This window comes from Schistocerca cancellata, chromosome 3 (genome assembly GCF_023864275.1).
Source record: "Schistocerca cancellata isolate TAMUIC-IGC-003103 chromosome 3, iqSchCanc2.1, whole genome shotgun sequence".
NCBI classification, from domain to species: domain Eukaryota; kingdom Metazoa; phylum Arthropoda; class Insecta; order Orthoptera; family Acrididae; genus Schistocerca; species Schistocerca cancellata.
In genome coordinates, this window is record NC_064628.1 from 397,482,971 (window position 1) to 397,502,173 (window position 19,203).

Here is a 19,203-nt window from a genome sequence, read left to right on the forward strand (position 1 = left end):
TGGCTACCCATATTTTTTGCTACAAACTCTAATAATTTGGCACAGTAGTTTCTCTGATATCGAAATATCACATTAACTATGACCATCAATGAAATGATAGGCAGTTCATCATGAAGCTCATGAATAAAGTTGTAAAGTTTGCAAGAATCAGAGTTTATTCCCGAATAGTTCCTTTAAAACCGTTTGAGAAAGATTATAGGTATGCCGGCTTGCACGGCTTGCTGTTCAGGCAGTCAAGCGAGCTCGACAGGTTCCGCGTTCAGCACCCGCTGGCAACTGTGCTACCCAACATTCAAACTGTCAAAAGTCGCAACTAATTTTAAATCCACTATAAATCACTATATATATTTATCTGTTTACATATAAAAACAGATATCTGAAAAGCTCATGCAAATCTCCAGCATGACGTTATATTTTTGTCTGAGTCAGTTTGCTGTAACTGTAAAATGAGTCAGTTTGCTGTAACTGTAAAACTGAACTGTTACACATCCTAGTGAGAGATTGCAATTATGGTACAAGGGACATACAGAAAACTAACTAACTCAACCTGCTCTGAGTAATTATGGTGCACTCAACAGCCATTTATTGTGATCAGATACCTGAAAAACTCATATTCCTTGTCCTCGCACTTTCACAATATTTCCATATCAGATGCCACGATCCACTCCCTTGAAATGATCGTTACCTAATGAGGAACTTATTGGGTTGGCACTTGTCATGTGAAGGATATTGCCCATTAATTCTGCAATAATATCAATCTCTCTGACAATTGCCTGGATGGTAATGCGCTTATCAGACAACACCAAAGCTTCCACCTTTGCACTGATGTGCTGCTTGTTGGTGCTATCTGATCATAAGGGGACGGCCTCCTACACTTTCTCATAGCGTGACATGCTGTCACACATTGGCCCCACACACATTCAACATTTCCCTCACAGATGCAAAAGACACATCACTGGGTACACGGCCACATTACTCAACACAGCAGCCATCTTGTTTCGTTTTGTCACAGCAGCACTGTGTGATGCAAACTGAAGAGAATTGCACGAACAATAGAAAAAGAAATTGCACTTCCAATACACATACATGCACTCAAAATTTCACATCATTTCTAGTCAAATGTACAAGCTTTAGGAAAGGAACTCCCCTTGTACAGCTGCAGTTGAGAAGATTTGCTATTCGCACTTAATAAGGCCCATCCACTGGTGCTGCTCTGGTTGGTGAATCTCTTGCAGGTGACGATATACACTCAATAAATTGGATACTGAAGTCTAAATTCGTGGCAAGGATCAGCGACGGCTGACAACTCGGTAAAACTGCAGAATCTGTGGCACATAGTGTTGCATTCTCTGTGTTGATGTTCATAGTGGGTAAAGCGAGGGTTCACAGGTACTTAAGATGACATGGCAGAATGTGATTCTCCGACGATTTCATATGCACTACGAGGTTACAAGCTAACCACCGAGTGGAAAATCGGGCCAAATTGCAAAAGAACTGCTAAGAATCGGTGAGAATCCTGACTGTAAAGAATACTGCTGCCCAGTTCAGTCGCAGCAATTTTAAGTGTGTTATCAAGACAGAAGTTAACCACCAACTCGGAAACCGAGCCACGTTGTGAATAAAATGGTGCACAACATACCACTTGATAAAATCTCTCTGCAAGCAAAAGTTACTGCATTTGTACACAAATAATATCCCATATACCCAAATTACTGCCTGTGAGACCTGTAAGGGGGCCAATACATATTTAAGTAGCTAATAAGCTTTCAAATCCATAAAAAGCTCAATAAAAGTTAACCCGCTGCTAGGCACATTGTAAAAGAAAATGAACACATCTGTATTTTCCAGTGAAAAATGTAATTAGCAGCAGTTTGTGTTGGGTACCATTTATCATCCTGCCACTGATTACTACACCAAAACGAGTAGAACTGACACCGACAGCACCCGCTACAGGCAAGTGCTTTCGATACAATTTAGCCTGCCATTTAACACAGCATTCTTCCACCCTTCTTTCTCACTAATGCATTCAACTGCCAATAAGATGCTTGAACTGCCTCATAGAAAACATACCATGTCATGCATATGTGGCAGCTTGGTGCAGTCATATACAGGAGATTCTGTTAACTCTTAAAATATGTAACCTTAGTCCATTATTTTCGGGCATGCAGTCAAGCCAACGAAATTTCTTTCACTGATATTTCGTTCGAGTATTGTCTGGCAATCCTCAGAGTGAGTCAGAAGACTGACGACAAGTAGCCAAGCACGGCTTTATATGCTCCACCGCGGCGGTACATGCCTGTGTGTTACAGACCCTGGTTGGCAGCAAAGAGATACACTTACAAATGTGCTGCCTGTGGCGAAGGTGTACATACATTCGATTCACTTACTGATGTATGTTCAGCGGTGACGAAACCATGACAACCTCTCTGCATGTCCTAATTAAAACCATTATTTCCATTCATTAAATTATTGGCTAATCTAATCTCTATAGCTTTCTTGAAGACAGAATCCGAAAAAGGAGAGGTGGATGTTAGAATATTCACATAACTGTAGTTCATGGAATGCCCAGTATCAATACAATGTTTGGCCACAGTTGACTTGTCTGGCTGTGATAAGCGTGTGTATCTCCGTTGTTCCACCCATCTCTCATGAACTGTGCGTGTTGTTTGACCTATGTATGACTTCTCACAATTTCCACAAGGAATCTGATACACACTCACTTTACAAAGCAATAAATCCTCCTTTACAGAGTCAAGTAAAGCTGCAGTCTTCGTGGGAAGCCAAAAGATCACCTTATCACAGTGTTTCTCGAGAATACGGCCTACCTTCGAGGAGAGAGCACCTTACTTAAATTACTAAAATCGCTATTAAAAAAGAGGGGTTGGTGGTAGAAGGGTGAAAATTTAGGGTTGTGTGTATTTTTTAATGCCACATCATGAAAAATAAAAAGTTCTGTCCAAAAAATAATAAAATTTTTTTTTGGGGTGGACCACCCTTATCACTTAGGGGTATGAAAAATAAGATTGCAAACCAGTTCTCAGACCTACCAAACATACATGTAAAATTTCATCAGAATCGATTGAACCATTTCGGAGGAGTATGGCAACTAACACTGTGACACAATAATTTTATATATAAGGATTTACGATATACGGAATGTCCTAATGTCCCATCAACTTTATACCGAACAACATCTGATACTAGCATGGACAGAATTCAAATGCTCGAGAAATCAATATTATTCATCCATGCCGCATGGCCATACTACACACGTATCATCCACGTACCTTCAGAAGACCGTTGGTTTAAATCTTGCTAAGTCCACTGACTTGCCCTCGAAGTCTTCCACGAATAAATTAGCTACCAGAGGGGAGAGGGGGCCTCCCACAGCAACTTCATCAATCTGCTCAAAAAATTCGCCATTAAAATGAAAATAAGGTGACATGTTGAAATAAGGCCGTCATGTTCTTATCAAAATGTTGGCCGATAAGAGATAAAAGAGTCCTTTAAAGGTACTTTGGTATGTAGTGATATCACGTCAAAACTAACGAGCACATCTGTACTATTTAGCCTGACATTGCTGAGTCTCTGAATAAAATCCATAGAATTATGAATGTGGTGACTACATTTTCCTACCATTGGTTTTAATAAGGAAGCTAAATATTTGGCAGAAAAATACATTGGTGAAACAATAGTGCTCGTTATAGGCCTCATAGACAGAGATTCTAGACACTAATCCTTACCCATCTTGTGAACTTTAGGAGTTTATGGCACATTAGGACACACCGTATAACATAAATCTACACATAGAAATCTGTATCTACATGCTGATAACTGCCTTCACCCTTCACGGAGAATAGGTGTCCTTATGACCTTAGTGCATAGGGCGCACTGTATATCTGACAAAGATAATTTGCAAGAAGAGCTCATATACCTCAAGAGCATTTTTAAAGCAAATGGATTTTCTCCACAACAAATTCATAGAGTACTCAATGTAAAACCTAGAATGCAGGTATGTAATGGGAAGAAGATAGTAATTCCTTCAGATCAAGTGCACTTTTGTCCTATGTGGGTGCTCTTTCCTTGAAGATAGATCGTATTCTCAAGAAACACTGTGTTAAGGTAATCTTCTGGCCTCACACAAAGACTGCAGCTTTACTCGGCTCTGTAAAGGAGGATTTATTGTTTTGTAAGGCAGGTGTGTATCAGACTCCTTGCAGAAATTGTGGGAAGTCATACATAGGTCAAACAACATGCACAGTTCATGCAAGATGTGTGGAACACCTTATCACAGCCAGACAAGTCAGCTGTGCCCGAACATTGTATTGATACAGGGCATTCCACAAATAACAGTGATGTGAAGATTCTAACATCCACCTCTTCCTTTTCAGATTCTGTCTTCGAGGAAGCTATACAGATTAGATTAGCTAATAATATAATTGTTGTGACTCGCCGATTATTCAAAGCGCTGCCGCGCAAGTACGCACGTCCTCTACATGCAGCGCTGTCTGCCAGCCATGCAGCAGCTGGGCCACCTAAGCGGCCAGCTGAGCAGCGGCCGCTAGACTGAGACTCAGTGTTTAATCGAATGCCGAATTGTACACAGGTCAACTTACTCAGTGACTCATATGTGTTGTTGTGTTGTCCGAAATATGCATTAAATTTGAAGATTTAACAATTGGCGACGAGGTAGTGGATTTTTCCTTTTCACTGTTGACTCACAGGGTTCCATGGCTACTGTCGAGCAGCTCTTGCAAAATCTCCTTGAACAGCAAACGCTTCTAACAGCGGCAATTCGCGATTTTGTCGCGGCGTCAAATGCGGGGCGTTTCTCGTCGTTGGCTGTACCTCCTTTTCCACCTTACGATGAGACGGCGGAAGACTGGTCTGATTATGAAAAACGTCTTCGACTGCACTTCTTGGCATTTCATGTCACGGACGAACAACCATGTAAGTCTCTGTTCCTTTTCCTGGATTTCACCTCAAATGTATCGGTTGTTGTCGCAATTGGCTCCTTTGAAGGATCCTGCGTCTTTGTCCTTTGCTGAAATGTGCTCCCTTCTGTCTGTCTATTTTCAAAAGCAAACGCATGTGGTAGACTCTCGTGTTGCCTTTTATCGTTGTCAAAAACAACCAAATCAGTCCAATCGCGCTTGGGCTGCTGAACTTCACGGCCTCAGTCGAAAGTGTCAATTTGTTACTGACGTTCACAAAGAATCCTATGCCGATTCCATGGTACGGGATGCTATTATCTAGTCGGCGCCCGACAAAGAAGTTCGGCAACGTGCCCTTCAGTTGGCGAATCCGACTCTAGATGAAGTACTCTCCATTGCGCAGTCTTTAAAAAATTTCTCGCGCCGCTGGGGCGCAAATAGAAGCGTGGGGTGATGTTGGGGAAATACAACCTCTGTGCACTGTTGACGACGCGTGCGGCGCGTCCCCGCCGGCCGACGTGGCTGCAGTGCGCTCCCACGCGCAGCCTCAGCCTAGCCGTTAACAACCCACTAAGAAACTGCAGCAAAATCCCCGGCAACTTCCTTCATGTCCGCGGTGTTTTACGAAACATTCACGCGAGGATTGTCCCCAACGTTGGGCTGTGTGTCACAATTGCAAAAAGAAAGATCATGTGTCTTCCGTTTGTAAATCCGACCATATACATGATGTTCATGAACATGATGCTGATTCTGATTCTGTGTTGTCTGTCAATTGCACTTCCTCCCTTTCAGGGAAGTTATTCCTCACTGTCCAAATCCTTGGTCGAGATGTTCGCATGCAAGTGGATACCGGTTCTGCTGCCACTAAAATTAATTCTCAGACGTATCTTCAGCTGGGTTCTCCACTCCTGTCCCCTGTCACTCGGCAATTACGGACGTACAATAAACAGAAGATTTCTCTCTTGGGACAGTTTAATGCTGAGGTATCTTACAAGTCCGTCGTTCGCACGGTTCCCATATTTGTGGTCAACCAGAGCAACGCAGAAAATCTTTTTGGTTTCGATGCCTTTCGCGTTTTTGGGTTCTCCATAGATGACTCTGTCAATATTGTCTCTGACGCTATTCCTTATGCTCAACTGGATTCCTTGTCGACGACATTTTCGTCCCTTTTTTTCTCCTGGGTTAGGCTGTGCAAACGACTTTGAAGCTCATATCACGCTCAAACCCACTGCTCGGCCTAAGTTTTTTCGGGCTCGGCCCATTCCTGTGGCCCTTCGTGATCGGGTAAAATGGGAGTTGGATCGTCTCACTGCTTCAGGGGTCTTGCTTCCTGTCACTTCCAGTGAGTGGTCCTCTCCTGTCGTTGTCGTTGCTAAGCCCAATGGTGATATTCGTCTCTGTGACGATTTCAAAGCCACTGTAAATGCTCAATGCCTCATCGACACTTACCCTATGCCCCGTCCTGAAGAACTGTTCACTAAACTCGCTGGAGGACAGTATTTTTCTAAAATTGACCTGTCAGAAGCTTATCATCAACTTCCTCTCGACGCTGCTTCCCGGCAGTTTCTGGTCCTTAACACGCCTTTCGGCCTCTATCAATACCAACGCTTGCCATTCGTGGTTGCTAGCGCCCCTGCTCTCTTTCAGCGATTCTTGGAACAATTATTGCTCCCTGTCCCGGGGTGTATCAATTACATGGACGACATTGTTGTCACTGGCTCCACCACTGAAGAACATCTTCAAAATCTCCGCACACTTTTTAATGTCTTACAGACTGCCGGTCTTAAGTGTAATCTTCAGATGTCCCAATTTTTTCAGGCATCTATCACGTACTTGGGGTTTCAACACACTCGGGATGGTATTCGTCCGCTTCAACACACTGTTGCTGCGATTGATGCCCTTCCTCGCCCTACATCTGTTAAGGAACTGCAGGCTTTCTTGGGGAAAATAGCATACTATCACAAGTTTTTACTGCCTGCGGCGTCGGTGGCTCAGCCGTTGCATCGCCTGTTGCATAAAAACGAGCCTTTTCACTGGTCCGCGTCATGTGACGCGGCTTTCCGGAAATTAAAGACTCTGCTGAAACAGGCCCCGTGCCTGGCTACTTATCGACCTGGCCAACATCTTGTTCTTGCCACAGACGCCTCTCAATACGGGGTCGGTGCAGTCCTTGCGCACCGTTTTTCTGACGGTTCGGAACAACCCATCGCTTATGCCTCCAAAACGCTCACGGATGCCCAACAGAAGTATTCTCAAATTGAGAAAGAAGCTTTGGCCATCATTTATGCCCTTCATAAGTTTGGTGTTTTTATCTATGGCTCAAAATTTCATCTTGTTACTGATCACAAACCACTTGTTTCCTTGTTTCATCCATCAACATCACTTCCCGACAAGGCTGCACACCGCCTCCAGTGTTGGGCTCTTTACTTGTCCCGTTTCAATTATGAGATTCATTTCCGGCCAACGACTCAACATGCGAATGCTGATGCTTTGTCTCGCCTTCCCATGGGTCCTGATCAGGCATTCGAAAGGGACGAACTTTTGTGTTTCCACCTGAATGTTGCCGAGCAGCGGGTTGTGGACGGGTTCCCCATCACTTGGGACAGGCTGGCGGCTGCTACAGGTTCTGACCCTACCCTCTCCCGGGTTTTACGCTGTATTCAGAAGGGTTGGCCAGATCACCCGTCCGCTAAGACTTCTGATCCGTTGCGGAACTACTACACTTTGCGCTACCGCCTCACGGCTAGGGATGGTGTTATCCTCCTCTCCACTGACAATGCTTCGCCGCGTGTTGTGGTACCTGCGTCTTTGCGTGCTTCGGTCTTGCGCCTCCTTCACCAGGGGCACTGGGGTGTGTCTCGCACAAAATCTCTGGCGCGCCGTCATGTGTACTGGCCTGGCATCGACTCTGAAATCGCACACATGGTCGCTGCCTGCAGCCCTTGTGCGTCACAGGCCGCTGCCCCGAAGTCATCTTTGTCACCATGGCCTTCGCCTGAGAAGCCCTGGGAGCGCATTCATGCTGACTTTGCGGGACCCTTTTTAGGTACTTATTGGCTCCTCGTAATTGACACCTATTCTAACTTTCCTTTCATTGTCCGTTGCATGTCACCTACCACTGCGGCAACCACCAGTGCTCTCGCCCGCATTTTTTCTTTGGAAGGCCTCCCCTCTACTCTTGTTACTGATAATGGTCCGCAATTTGCCTCTTCCGACTTTGCGGATTTTTGTGCTTGTCACGGCGTTACGCATGTCACGAACCCGCTGTTCCATCCCCAATCCAACGGTGAGGCTGAACGACTGGTCCGCACATTTAAGGCTCAGATGCGGAAACTTCTGACTTCTTCTGCTGCTGATGATGCGCTTCTCCAGTTCCTGGCGTCTTACCGTTTCACCCCCATGGGCAATCACAGCCTAGCTGAGCTCTTACATGGCTGACAGCCCCGCACGCTACTTCATCTTCTGCGGCCTCCCACCTCACGGCCGCGGGTGCCTTCACTTGGCTGGTTCACCGCCGCCGACCTCGTCTGGGTACAGGGATATGGCAGGCAGCCAAAATGGAGCCCGGGCCGCATCTTACAACACCGTGGCAGACACCTGTATGAAATCCAGACGGACACGGGTGTTGCAGTGCGTCATTCGGACCAGCTTCGGCCTCGGGTGCCATCAACGCCTGTTCCGAATGCCGCCACACAACCTTTGGCTCTACCTGATGCTCGGGATCTTGGCATCTCTCAATACTCACAACGCAGCCCTCTCACCGTCATCGTGATGCCAGCACAAGAACGGACGCCACCAGGAGATGTGCCCATGCAGGAACCGGATGACCATCCTCTGTCAGAGCAAATCTACTCGCCTCCTCCTCCAACGGACACCGACACATCGCCCACGTCTCCTGTCAGATCAACTGGACTTGCTGCAATGGGCAGATTGGTGCATGGGGCCCCAGCAGATTCGACCCCTACGTCTCCTGTCATCAAGACCCGTTATCATCGGGGACACTTCCGTCCGTACGGGAAGCCTCCTCCTCGAGACTTTACGGCGAGTCAAACAACGCCTATGGACGTTAGCCATCTCCAGGACACCTCCATCAAGACCAGTGCAACAATTTCAAAGGGAGGAAAAGTGTTGTGACTCGCCGATTATTCAAAGTGCCGCCGCGCAAGTACGCACATCCTCTACGTGCGGCGCTGTCTGCCAGCCATGCAGCAGCTGCGCCACCTAAGCGGCCAGCTGAGCAGTGGCTGCTAGACTGAGACTCAGTGTTTAATTGAATGCCGACTTGTATACAGGTCAACTTACTCAGTGTTGTCTGAAATATGTATTAAATTTGAAGATTTAACAATAATAAATAGAGATAATGGTTTTAATTTGGACAAAGCATGGAATCCAGCTCTTGGAATAATTCAACTGCAGAGAAGTCATCGTTATGTCATCACCACCGAACATACATCAATAAGCGAATCGAACGTCCATATGCCTTTGCCACAGGTGGCACATGTGTAAGCGTATCTCTTTACTGCCCACCAGCGTCTGTAACTCGCAGGCACGTAGAGCTGTGGTGGAGGATATAAGGCCGCACTTGGCACCTTGTCAGTCCTGCGACTCACTCTGAGAATGGCTGGATGATACGCAGCCGAAATATCAGTGAAAGAAATATTGTTTGCGCGTCTGCACGTCTGAAGTTTAATGGACTATTCATTACACTGCGAAAAGTTGAAAATGCACATGTATATCCTTAGTTTCAGAAATTTTATAATTACGTATTTTGGACATACTTGTATATGAACTACTGAGTGATAAACCGTTAAATGTTTTCTACTTCTTCTAGCATCTTGTTCATGAAATAAGCTATATCCCTTGGTGATGCTTAAATACTGTGAAGCAGGGACGTTTGATAGGACCACTCTTCTTTTCTATACGTACAACTGATTTGACGGATATAATGAGCACCACTATGCAAATGTTCACTGATGATGCTGTAGTATATTGGAAAGTATCATTGTTGAGTGAGTGTCGAAGGGTACAGGATGTCTCAGACAGATTTTTTATTTTGTGTGGTGAACGGCAGCTTGTTCTAAATGTGGAAAAATGTAAGTCAATACAGACGAACAGGAAAAACAATCCTGTAATCTTTGAATACACTATTAGTGGTGTGCTGCTTGAGACAGTCAAACTGATTGAGTATCCAAGTGTAGGACCGCAAAGTGATATAAATGGAATGAGCACATAAGGACAGAAGTAGGTAAGGTGAATGGTTGACTTTGGTTTATTTGGAGAATTTTAGGGAAGTACAATTCACCTGTGAAGGAGACAGTGTATAGAACAGTAATGTAACCCATTCTTGAGTACTGCTCAATTATTTTGGATCCCAAACAAGTCAAGTTCGAGCAAGACATCAACACAATTTGGAGGCAAATTGCTACATTTGTAATCAGCAGGTTCAATCATCACGTATTACGGAACTGCTTTGTGAACTCAAATGGGAATTCTGGAGGAAATATGAGTTCTTTCTGTGAAACACTACTGAGAAAATTTGGAGAACAGCATTTGCAGCTGATTGCAAAATGATTTCACTGGCACCAACATACATTTCATATGAGGACCGCAAAGACAAGATAAGAAAAACTAGGGATCATAAGAAGGCATACATACTGCTGTTTTTCCCTTGCTCTATTTGCGAGTAGAACAGGGAAGGAAATAACTAATAGTGGCATAAGCTATCCTCTGCCATGCACCTTATGGTGGCTTGCAGAGTACACACAGGCTGTTCACAAGAAGAAAATAGAATTATGAGGGGGGTGCAGGGAGAAGATGAAGCGAGCTCTGCCCAGCGACTTTCAGCACATAGTCTGAAATTGATGGTTTCATGTGGAATAATGGTGTTTGTTGCTACTAATCCCAAATCATTTCCCATGAACAATTCAAAATTAAAAAGAGCCAAAGTAAAACTCGCATTGTGGCAGTAATAGCCATTGCTTTTTCTGTTGTCGTCATGTAATGGATCACAGGAAATTATTTTTGGTTTATCACTCATAATTGACTGCCCATCAGAGTAAACATTTGGATTGCGTTATAATACCTGAGACACTAACCTACACAACTGCACATGTGGTTTCAGAAGACTCCATGCAAGGGAAACAGAACCAGGAATTCCTGCAATCAGTAATGGTAATTTTACACACAGAAACAAAGTTACAACTCTGAAGTAATTCAGACACAGGGGGAGGCTGCTTCAAAGCACTTCCAAACTGAATAATTTGAATTGAATGTACTTGTTTTTGACAGATATTTATCGTGGTTTCCCAGAATTATCTTTGTAAGATTTCTGAATTCTTTTCACAGTACTGAAGCTTGCTTCTATGTAGCCCTATCAGCCAAGAGAAGGTGGGACAAATCTCTACTTTTGCTCTCTCACTCACAACATTCATTTTCTTGCCCCACTCTGTAAAGTACTATCACTTTCCTTACTCAGGTGAGTGGAAAGTGTGTCCAGCACTGCCAGTGATGGCCCAGGAACCACTTTGTCACTCATCAACAGATGTATTAATGTGCAACAAAGCACAACACTCACTTCAGAACGACTACATATGCAAAGTTCTGAATTAGATCACAGAGACTGGCAGCAAACAGACAGAAAACATGAGTGGGCTGAAGTCGACTGACCTCTACAGACTTCCGTCAATTTAGATTAGAGAACCCTCATTCTCTTCTTTGTAAACAAACTGGACACTTGTATCTGGGTGTTCTCAAACAGAATGAATCTTTCACTCCGCAATTGTGTGTGCACTGCTTTGAAACTTTTAGAGACCAGTTGGTAACAGCACTGTCTGCCAAAGACAGGGTTCCAGGCTTGAATCCTACATCAGCACTCAGCACTAACTTTCTACTGAATGCTCCACAAGTGAGAAAATTGGAAAGATTTAAATGCCAGCTCCCCTGTCTCCTATGATGTCCTGCATCCCACATGAAAAATCCATTTATACTTTTATCATGCACTAATGCTGACAACCCATGAACTGATTATACTAATCACTACATACCATGAGATTGTACAGTAATTAATTTTGTGTGTTGTGGTTCCACCACATCACATATCAGTGAGGCAGATTTAGAGAAAACTTTTGAAAGTGTTGCCTAGAACACAATATTTGAAATTTTGAAGGTAGCAGTGTAAAATACAGAGTGCAAAAGTTACCTACAAATTGTATGGAATTCAGACCACATTTGTATAAGTAAAAGGACGTGATAAGGAGGCAGAAACTGAGAAGGGAGTTAGATGGACTTGTGGCTTATTCCACATGTTATTCAGTTCGTATAGTGGAATAAATGTAGAAAAAGAGTTATGGCATCAGGAGAAGAAATAAAAACTTGAACTTTTGTCGAAGGCTTTCTAGTTCTACCACAGAAGGCAAATAACTTAAAAGATCACTTAAATGTAACAGATAATGTCATGAAAAGATGTTATAAGCTTAAAATCAAGAAAAATAAAATAAGGATATGCAGCATAGTCAAATTAAATCAGTCAATGCTTCAGAAATCTGATTAGGAAACGAGAAACTGACAGTAATAAACCAGTTTTACTATCTGGGGAGAAAAATAACTGACACTAATAGAAGTAAAGAATGATTCAAATAAAACACAATACTCAGTAGCTAAGTAAACTACTACAGCACTAAAACAGGAATAAATTCTTGAAAGATGTCACGCCTGAAAATCATAACTGGAGCAGTACGTTACTATTTAAATCATTATCGACACAGTTGCTGCTTTCAAAAAACATTGTTTATGATGGATGAAATCAATAAGTAAAGAGGATATAACATTCAGACTGGCAACAACTAGAAAATATTTCCTGAAAATGAACAATATGTTGGCCTCTAAAATGAATTTAAGTTTTAGGAAGTGTTTGCTGAAAGTATTTGCCTAAAATGCAACTTATATCATTGTGAAAGGTAAATGCTGAACAGTGCAAACAAAATGAGGACAGCAGCTTTTGAAATGTGGCATTACTGAAGAACGCTGAAGATTGTATCAGTAGACTGTATGATGTAATCAAGACTGAGACATATCCAGAATTCTTCAACACTGTGGGGTATTGGTAATTTCATTTTATAAATTTAAATGCTCTCATATAAAACTGTAACCATTAAAATTCATTATTTCAAACATAGTTAGTTATATCTTATATGTTTAGAATAATTTTGAAGATTTAACATAAAAATCTGTAAATTTAAATCTACCAGTTTTTGCCAAATAGATCAGTTAATATCTTTGACAATGATGTAAATATCTTTCCTTTAAATGTACTGCTGCTTTGTGGACACTTGCAGATGAAGGCTAATGTGGAGAGCTGCATCAAACCGATCTTCGAACTGAAGACCATAACAGCAGGGGATCACACTTTTAAACACCATAATATAATTAAACAATTATAAGAAAAAAAGTCAACTTCAGAGCTTAAATTAAGCAGGATGTCTCAGTGAGAGGTGCAGCTCATAAAATAACAGATTTTCCACAGCTGCAGACAATGTTAGAAGTAAAAATGCAACAGGGGCAACATCAGTTTTGTGCAGAAGGATTAACCCTGTGACATGCTTACCAATTGGGTGAATGCAGTCCTGTGTTAGGGCACACTGCACCCACGGCAGCATCAGCTCCCTGTGCACTTCCGCCGTGTTGTACAGCAGCAGCCTACTCATCTCCACCATGCGCAGGAACAGGAAGTTTTCTGCAGTCGTGCGAAAGTAGTCAAACATCTTGGGATGTGTGAGCGAAGAAGTGGCGTGGTGCGTGGCCCAGCTCAAGACAGCGCCGCCCTTCAGGGCTGCCTGCAGGAGTGGCTCAATGCGACTCGTTACCAGGCGCTGGTCATTCTCCAGAAACAAAACGCCACCGGCTTTGTTCAGGGCGTCCTGCATCAGATTACAAATGGAGCACAAATGTTGGTAACACTCCTTGCACATGTGCACAATTTCCTTTACTGTGAATGAGGCTACATTTACATTTATGTATCCTACCAAAAGCAATATACAGGATGGTCCATTGACAGTGACCGGGCTAAATAGCTCACGAAATAAGCAACAAGCGAAAAAACTACAAAGAACGAAACTCGTCTAGCTTGAAGGGGGAAACCAGATGGCACTATGGTTGGCCTGCTAGATGGCGCTGCCATAGGTCGAATGGATATCAACCGGTTTATTTAAATAGGAACCCCCATTTTTTATTACATATTCGTGTAGTACGTAAAGAAATATCAGTGTTTTAGTTGGACCACTTTTTTCGCTTTGTGATAGATAGCGCTGTAATAATCACAAACGTATAAGTACGTGGTATCACATAACATTCCGACAGTGCGGACGGTATTTGCTTCGTGATACATTACCCGTGTTAAAATGGACCGTTTACCAATTGCAGAAAAGGTCAATATTGTGTTGATGTATGGCTATTGTGATCAAAATGCCCAACAGGCGTGTGCTATGTATGATGCTCAGTACCCTGGACGACATCATCCAACAGCCAGGACCATTCGCTGGATAGTTATGTTATTTAAGGAAACAGGAAGTGTTAGCCACATGTGAAACGTCAACCACAATCTGCAACAAATGATGATGACCAAGTAATCCACACATCAGTAGCAGACAAATTGCGCAAGAATCGGGAATCTCAAAAACATCGATGTTGAGAATGCTACATCAACATCAACTGCACCCGTGCCATAATTCTATGCACCAGGAATTGCATGGTGACGACTTGGAACGTTGTGAACAGTTCTGCCACTTGGCACAATAGAAATCACGGGACGATGACAGATTTTTTGCACGCGTTCTATTTAGCAACAAAGCGTCATTCACCAACAGCGGTAACGTAAACTGGCATAATATGCACTATTGGGCAATGGAAAATCCACGATGGCTGCGACACGTGGAACATCAGCGACCTAGGCGGGTTAATGTATGGTTCAGCATTATGGGAGGAAGGATAACTGGCCCTTATTTTATCGATGGCAATCTAAATGGTGCAATGTATGCTGATTTCCTACATAATATTCTACTGATGTTACAAAAAGATGTTTCACTGCATGACAGAATGGCAATGTACCTCCAACATGATGGATGTCTGGCACACAGCTCGCATGCGGTTGAAGCGGTACTGAATAGCATATTTCATGGCAGGTGGATTGGTCGTCGAAGCGCCATACCATGGCCCGCACGTTCACCCGATCTGACATGCCCAGATTTCTTTCTGTGGGGAAAGTTGAATGATAGTTGCTATCGTGATCCACCGACAAAGCCTGACAATATGCGTCAGCGCATTGTCAATGCATGTGCGGGCATTACGGAAGGCGAACTACTCGCTGTTGAGAGGAATGTCGTTACATGTATTACCAAATGCACTGAGATTGACGGACATCATTTTGAGCATTTATTGCATTAATGTGGTATTTTCAGGTAATCACGCTGCAACAGCATGCGTTCTCAGAAGTGATAAGTTCACAAAGGTACATGTATCACATTGGAACAGCGGAAATAAAATGTTCAAACATACCTATGTTCTATATTTTAATTTAGAAACCCTGCCTGTTACCAACTGTTCGTCTAAAATTGTGAGCCATATGTTTGTGACTATTACAACACCATCTATCACAAAGCAAATAAAGTGGTCCAACTAAAACATTCATATTTCTTTACGTACAACATGAATATGTAATTAAAAAATGGGGGTTCCTATTTAAAAAAATGCTGTTGACATCCGTTTGACCTATGGCAGCACCATCTAGCGGACCAACCATAGCGCCATCTGGTTTTCCCCTTCAGGCTAGACAAGCTTTGTTCTTTGTAGTTTTTTCATTTGACGCTTATTTCATGAGATATTTGGCCCAGTCATTATCAATGGACCACCCTATATATGTACACATCTTAACTACAGACAAAATATAAACATTACAAATACTTAACAACTGCAAAACAGAACTTGTCAATTTCGCGTGTGCACTGATCATAGGTTTTGCTAAGTCCTCCAGGTCTGCTCTGACCCTTATTCCACTGAATAGACTCCACACTGAAAGGCCACCTCTGGTCATTAGTCCTACTCCTTTGATACTGGAACAGAATCAGTTGAGTTTTCAAAAACAGCCGCAAGTCGCAATTTGCATTTTTCATTATGACCAGATTTGCTCTTCAAATGAACAAAGGCATCGTCAGAAGATGCAGTTTATAGTTGGCTGACAGTGTTATCTAGCCTTTACAATTGGCTGACAGCTCTGAAAATTAATTTGGCTGTACCTTAGTACTTAAACTTATGTTTAAAGTACAGTAGTAAATGATGACACTGACAGCACCATAGATGAAACTGACTGTCACTTTCATTTTTGGCGCCGTCAATGTCATCATTTACTACTGCACTTTAAACATAAGTTTAAGTACTATAGTACAGGCAAATTAATCTTTAGAGCTGTCAGCCAACTGTAAAGGCAATCCTAGCCACTGTCAGCCAAGTTTAAAGTGCATCTTCAGATGATACCCTTGTTCATTTGAAGAGCAAAACCAAACATAATAAAAAATACAAAGTGCAACTTGTAAAACTAAGTTTTCGAAAACTCAGTTTTAACACCCCCCCCCCTCCCCCCACAGACAATGCCTGCTATTGGTAGACTCAGTTGAGTGACTTGGAGCTATTCCATTCATCTGTGGGGCCACAGGGGAGTCTTCCTAGTATGATCCAAATTTCAATGAGCTGGGATCTAGCATACCACATTTCTAGTACCATTAGCTACGAGTTCTTTGCATTTATTAGTGAAATTCCTTTTTGCCTTCAATTGTGAAAGTGCTTTCTGGTAACTAAATGAACAATTTATGATAGAGTTGCTTTAGTTTTCTCTTTTCTGGCTGCTACTTCATATCAAACTGCAGTGAGACACAACTTCTCCAACAGTGCAGGCCACATATTGCTTGTAATACTTAGTACATCTCAATGATAGTTGCACAACAACTGCTTTAGTAAAGTGGGATCAGTACCATATGGGGGATGTACAGCAACGCAACACTAGTGTAGACGTCCTCACAGATTCTTGTTATGCTTCCCAGGTTCTTGTTTAGAATTTACACACAACATTATTCCTGCCAGCTGCCTTCAGCTTTGTGTTCAGACAGAATCTGGTTCTGTAAGAACCCAGGACAAGAGTGAAGGCGTCATTTTTTCCAAAACAAATTGTTTTTCAATACAGTCCCTGTTTAAGGGTCTACACTTTGCCAATGGCCATCTACTTTTTTAACACTTCCAAAAATTTGTAATTGTCAAGCTAATCAAAAGGCGCCTCTCTCTCAATGATGACCACTTCATCTGAGCACAACTTTTTTACCTGCAAGGCATTCTTTTATGTTTGGGAAGAAGAAGAAGAAGAAGAGAAAGTCATAAGGACCCAGGTCAGATGACTGTGGGAGATGGGGTGGATGTGCCAACATTTCACAACACAATTCATGCAGTTTTGTGGCAACAACTTGAGACCAATGTGTTAGCACAATGTCAAAGTGAAACACTTTTTTTTCTAAGCTGTCCAGTGTCTCATTCTAGCCTTGAACAATGGTAGTTTTTCCTTTTTCTAAAAAGTCTATGTACGACACTCTTCACATCCCAAAAAATATCACCATAATTTTTCTGCCTGAAGGGATAGTCTTCACCTTCTTTAAGGCAGATTCACATGAAGCTAACAACTGCTTTGATTGTTGCTTGATTTGGACAATAAATGTGGAATACAGCTACTATGACAGTGACAACTTAACACAAAAGTCCTGCAGATGTCACTCAAATTGCTGCAAACAAAGCTCTGCAGTTGAAAGCTGCGCCTGCTTGTTGTCAGCAATCACAGAACCCAATACTCAGTGATTTGTTTTATCAGCACCCAGTCACATAATATATCAACACATCTATGGCCACTTCTATTTTGTACACTTTCATTCGATAATCAGTGAGAATCATGTTTTGGATTACATTACTGATTTCTTCAGCAGGTACATCTGCCAAGTGTCCTAGACAATCCTCATCAAAAACTGATAATGAGGCCACAGTTAAATTTGTTGAAATGATGTTTAACTCTTGTCGCTGACAGTGAAGGGTAGCCATAAAAGCATTCAATTTCGCTTTTATCTTGTCATACTTTTCCCATACAAAACCAAAAATATTAAACACCAAACAATATTGCACTTTCTCCAACTGGCAAAAATACATAGCACAACTTAGTGGAATGGCTTTAAATCCAAACTGACCTGTGAATCACAGTCATTTTAATATGTGGTGTCTAAAAGATTGCAGCATAAAATGCAAACACCAACTGGTGTTGGCAGTGCCATCTGCCTTCAAGCACAGATACTTACTGCACTGCCCTCATAAGAAGGTTGCGGTTCCATCCCCCATCCTTGTTCAACAGACCTAGTGCAGAATTTCTAATTTCCTTAATCTCAATGGAATTGTGAACTCTAATCTTTCTACCTATATGCTGAAATCCAGCTCACATATGGCTGTGTCACAGCAGATTGCCTTCCATTGTTTCCCTGTGTTTCATTCGAATCTATTGGCTTCATATGTTTCACCAGTTACTGAACTTTATCTGCTGTACATGGCTCAGGCTTTCCACTAACATTATACCGATGAATCTCACATTTTACTTTTTTCAATTAATATATATAACTTTCTCACAACAAATTCTCATCCTCCTCGAACTTGACCAGTTTGACCCATTGCAAATACCTGTGTATGAATTTTAATCTCTCTGGTTTTACCTTCATGATCTTTCTGTTAGATGAGATATATGTAGGAGGAAGCAACATATCAACTGATTCTTCACGGAATGCAAGTTCTCGGAATTTTAATAGTAAACCACACCGTGATGCACAATGACTCTCCAGTAGCATTTGCCACTCCAGTTGGATGAACATCTGTGTGATGCTTTCACACCTGGTAAATGAACCTGTAATGGATGTTACAGAATGCTGCATGCCTTTCTGCACAAGAGTCAAGGAAGGTGTGATCCAACTGCAGATTTGATTTTTGCCTAGCATTAACTGAGTGAAAGCTGCTAATTCTTGGAATTCTGGGGTCAATAATTTAAAATTTGAAGGGACCAATGAAATTTCAAGTCAGTGATATTTACCACTGGAAAAAAATTGAAAAAGAATTACAGTACTGTTATATACAATGAAACATGTTATTACCCTCTAAAAATATTTACAAAACATTTGAAATAAAGAAAAACAACAATAAGCATAAGTTA

At 42.3% G+C, this 19,203-nt stretch overlaps 1 protein-coding gene across 1 annotated transcript in view; it reads right to left on the minus strand.

The window, feature by feature from the left end:
• Positions 1-19,203, minus strand: part of LOC126175131 (uncharacterized) — a 63,370-nt gene that overhangs the window by 12,071 nt on the left and 32,096 nt on the right. Inside the window, exon 5 of the mRNA XM_049921684.1 lies at positions 13,537-13,849. Coding sequence (XP_049777641.1) covers positions 13,537-13,849 — 313 coding nt within the window. The remainder of the gene's footprint in view (positions 1-13,536; positions 13,850-19,203) is intronic.